At 45.9% G+C, this 1,308-nt stretch overlaps 1 protein-coding gene across 1 annotated transcript; it reads right to left on the bottom strand.

The window, feature by feature from the left end:
• Positions 1–1,102, bottom strand: LOC110095582 (protein DMP3). The gene has a single exon (XM_020821181.2). The coding sequence runs from the start codon at positions 805–807 to the stop codon at positions 157–159; it is 651 nt and encodes a 216-aa protein (XP_020676840.1). The 5' UTR covers positions 808–1,102; the 3' UTR covers positions 1–156.
• Between the last annotated feature and the right edge of the window lie 206 nt (positions 1,103–1,308).

Here is a 1,308-nt window from a genome sequence, read left to right as displayed (position 1 = left end):
TCTCATAAAGCCCAGCAAAAACTTAATTATTTCATATTCAATCAAACAATTGATTAAAATGTTAGAATCAGAACTAATTTTTCGTCCGGACATTAAATTATGTCTTCGCGTGATTGAAATATGCAGGTCATAATTTTTACAGATCTCTTAAGACCTTCACCTTCCCTTACTAACGGGGTACCCAATCCCATGCCTAGTCGTCGGAAAAACCACAAAAAGCATGCTGCAAATCACTCCAATTCCAAGAGGAAGTATGTCCAAAACCTCCTTCGTCTTCGTCTCCGGCGACGGGCAAAAGCACTGCACCACGTTCTTGTCTCGCAGAGCCACCGCCACAAAAACCAGAATTGATAGCACCCCGTGCAAGCAATCTATGATCCGTACCTTGTACTTTGACAGATCCGGCAGGGCCGTTAGATCCGGCGGCGGATCGAAGATCCACATGCCTCCCGGCGTCGCCAAGCCGTAGACCACCCGCTCGTCCGAGAGTTGCAAGCTGTCGGTGAAGCAGGCGAGGAAAGCGGAGGATCCGAGGAGGACGAGGAGGACGAGAGTCATTAAGCGAGTGGCGGAGTCGCAGGAGCCATAGTTGGTGAACGATGGGACGAGGAGTTGGAACGCGAGGAGGGTGCCGGTGGGAAGGAGGTTAGCGAGATTGGCGGTGATGGCTAGGGTTTGGGAGAGCGCGGTGGTGGATCGAGGAGAGGGAGAGTAAGAAGGCGGGTTTTTATCATCCGTAAGGATTTGGGATTCTTCCGATGGGAATTTCTCTCGGCTGATTTGGGATTTTTTTGATCTGATAGACATTACTGTCAGCTCAACTCGGAAGGAATGAGATGAGGAGCTCCATGTCTGCGAACTTTACCTTATAGGATTGGATTGGGGAATCGTGCAGACATTACCAATTCACCATTTATTTATTCATTAAACTCAGCTGATGTGATGGATTACCAAATCTTCCGAGTAGAAAAGTTGATCACGAAATGACTTGATCGCCGGAGGAAGAAAACCGTGCATGAAGAAGAAACTGGAATAGAACTCACGCGGAAGGAAGGAAGCATTGATAGTATATTCCACATCTTCACCTATAATTTCAGTATTCTCTATACACATAATCTAATTAGCGTTTCTTAAGCAAACACTAATTAGATTAGCATTTTTTTTAATAAAACGGCGGCGCCCGAAAATCAACTTTTCTACTTTTTTCTTCGTTCTTCTCTCTCCTAAGCTTTTTCTCTCTCTTCAAAATATCTCATTTCCATATATATCCAGACTGATCGTCCCGGACGATCGCACTTCGTCCCGGGA

The sequence above is a fragment of the Dendrobium catenatum genome, unplaced genomic scaffold, assembly GCF_001605985.2.
Source record: "Dendrobium catenatum unplaced genomic scaffold, ASM160598v2 fragScaff_scaffold_1125, whole genome shotgun sequence".
Classification (NCBI taxonomy): domain Eukaryota; kingdom Viridiplantae; phylum Streptophyta; class Magnoliopsida; order Asparagales; family Orchidaceae; genus Dendrobium; species Dendrobium catenatum.
This window is presented reverse-complemented; position numbering and strand designations above follow the sequence as displayed.